The sequence below is a fragment of the Terrapene carolina genome, unplaced genomic scaffold (assembly GCF_002925995.2).
Source record: "Terrapene carolina triunguis isolate 2854851 unplaced genomic scaffold, T_m_triunguis-2.0 Scaffold517, whole genome shotgun sequence".
Lineage (NCBI taxonomy): Eukaryota > Metazoa > Chordata > Testudines > Emydidae > Terrapene > Terrapene triunguis.
Genome location: NW_020664868.1, coordinates 2504229 through 2506405, shown reverse-complemented (window position 1 = coordinate 2506405; position 2177 = coordinate 2504229). Strand labels below are relative to the sequence as shown.

The following is a 2177-nucleotide window of genomic DNA, read 5'->3' as shown; positions in this document are numbered from 1 at the left end:
GTCCTAGTGAATTGTGGGAAAAGCTGTTCACACTGGAGCATGCTGGGGGGAAAAAGCCATTTGTACAAGTGCATGCTGGGAAAATTGCTTTGTACTGGAATGTGCTGGGGAAATTGCTCCCATCCTGCCACTCTGGTGCAATGCACTCTGGGATACCTGCCTGCACAGAACTGCAGAGCCTGGTTCCAAACACCCACGGGGGTAAGCAGATCCCACAGGAGCTCCCCCCACTCCCCACAGAATGGGGAGGTCCGCCCCCTACCCTGCTGCCGGGTCCCTGGGGCGCTCACCTCATAGTACTTGGGAGGGGCATTGTATCTGAAGTGACTTCTGCCGAGCTCGAAGGCCAGCTGTTCCAGCTTGTCCTCTTGGTCCAGCCGGGCCACGCTTTTCTCAATGAAGGACATCACCCTGGGGTGGGGGAGAATCAAGCATTGGATTGGGGGCGTGGCTGCATCGCTCCCCAGGGGTCAGAGGAGTATGCGGGAGATGTGCCATACGCTGCCAACATCCAGCCCGCTAGCCTGCCAAAGCTGGCTGCTTCAGAGGGGGAGCCCACCTTACACCAGGAGAAATTCCTTCCTGACCCCCTCCAACACCAATGCCCTGATGCATGAACATGAAGAACCCTCAGGCCTCATGTGCAGAGGCTCTGAGCCTTGGTAGCTGCCACTGGCTGCACAGTGAGTTGTGGGTGCTCAGCACCTCTGTAAAGCAAGCCCTTGGCACAGGTCTAGCTTCCCCAGCGTCGACCTGGCTCAGTAACGTTCTTTGGCAGGGAGTTCCACAGGCTAACAAGGGCTGGTCTGCAGACGTCAGGGCCTTGCTCTTCAGACAGTAATAATATCCATCTAGCAAATTAACTGACTAACCAGCTTCCCCCAGCCCCCCACAGTTCTGTTCCCAGCCCCCCAAAGCTCCCCCTGGCTCCTCTCCAACCCCTCCAACTTTCTTCCCATGCCCCCCACCCCATACCATGGTTGGGCACCCCTTATGGGACTGACTCCAGCCCTTACCCTCCCTGTCACAGACCACGCTCATTTCCATGGCTTGATTACTTTACCATTCAAAACCGGGTCTGGTGGGAGAGCCCACCCTCGCTTTGGGGAGCAGCTCCCCTTTCCACATTAGCCAGCATGGGGAGGTGAGACGCCGCTCCCCGCCCAGATCCAGGAACAAACCCAGGAGTCCTGGTTCCCAGCCTCTTTCCTGCTCTAACCACTAGACCCCACTCCCCTCCTCTCGGAGATCCAAGAATAGAACCCAGGAGTCCTGATTCCCAGCCTCTCTCCTGCTCTGACCACTAGACCCCACTCCCCTCACCACTGAGATCCAGGAATAGAACCCAGGAGTCCTGGTTCCTGTCACTCAGCCACTTGCATTAGCCTTGTGCCCCAAGGGCCGCGCCCTCACAGACCCAGGAGCTCGGGCCTGGCACGGTAGCGGGTTCCCTGGCACCCCCACAGGGACCCACCTCAGGCCATGGGCTCGCAGCTCCTTGTTCATCTTGAGCTGCTCCAGGTCCTCGATGTCCCGGAAGAGGAAGAAGACGTCTTTGCACTCAGGGTGGGTCTCGAATAACCTGAGCAGGGGAGGGGAGACAGACTCAGGGGGATCGGGCACGCGTACGAGCCGTTTCACTGGGTCTTTCTGTACCACAGGGCAGCTGGGCGACGTGCACGGGCGCAACCCCTAGTGGTGGTGTCAAAATAACCCTCTGCCACGTATCCTGCCCCTTCTCCCTCCACAGCCCATCGCAAAGGTGGGAGCCGGTCACCTGCCTGCGCAGATGGCAATATGGGAAGTGACTTGATCTCGGAAGTGACCAGGAGAGAACCCAGGAATCCTGACTAAGTGCCCCTCTGTAACTGGCAGAGCAGCCGTCCCCTCCCAGAGCAGAACCCAGGAGTCCTGGCTCCCAGCCCCCCCGCTGTAACCACTAGACCCCACTCCCCTCCCAGAGCCAGGCGTGGAACCCAGGAGTCCTGGCTCCTGGGCCCGGAACACTAAGCCCAAGCCCCCATTCTAGGGGCTCAGACCTTTTCACAGGGTTTGGTGAGATACTGGAATTCCCTTTTATCATTCATTACCCGTATTACTGTCATGTCGAGAGGTGCCAAGCAAGACTGGGGCCTCACTGTGCCAGGCAGTGCCAAGACCTCAGTCGCTGTGTGTCC

General features: G+C 58.7%; 1 protein-coding gene across 1 annotated transcript in view; it reads right to left on the bottom strand.

Annotated features, from left to right (window-relative positions):
• The window catches only part of LOC113407927 (cytoglobin-1-like), an 8237-nt gene that overhangs the window by 1846 nt on the left and 4214 nt on the right, over positions 1-2177 (bottom strand). The window contains exons 2-3 of the mRNA XM_026658909.1: positions 1475-1582; positions 291-411 (exon numbers count right to left, since the gene is read on the bottom strand). Coding sequence (XP_026514694.1) covers positions 291-411; positions 1475-1582 — 229 coding nt within the window. The remainder of the gene's footprint in view (positions 1-290; positions 412-1474; positions 1583-2177) is intronic.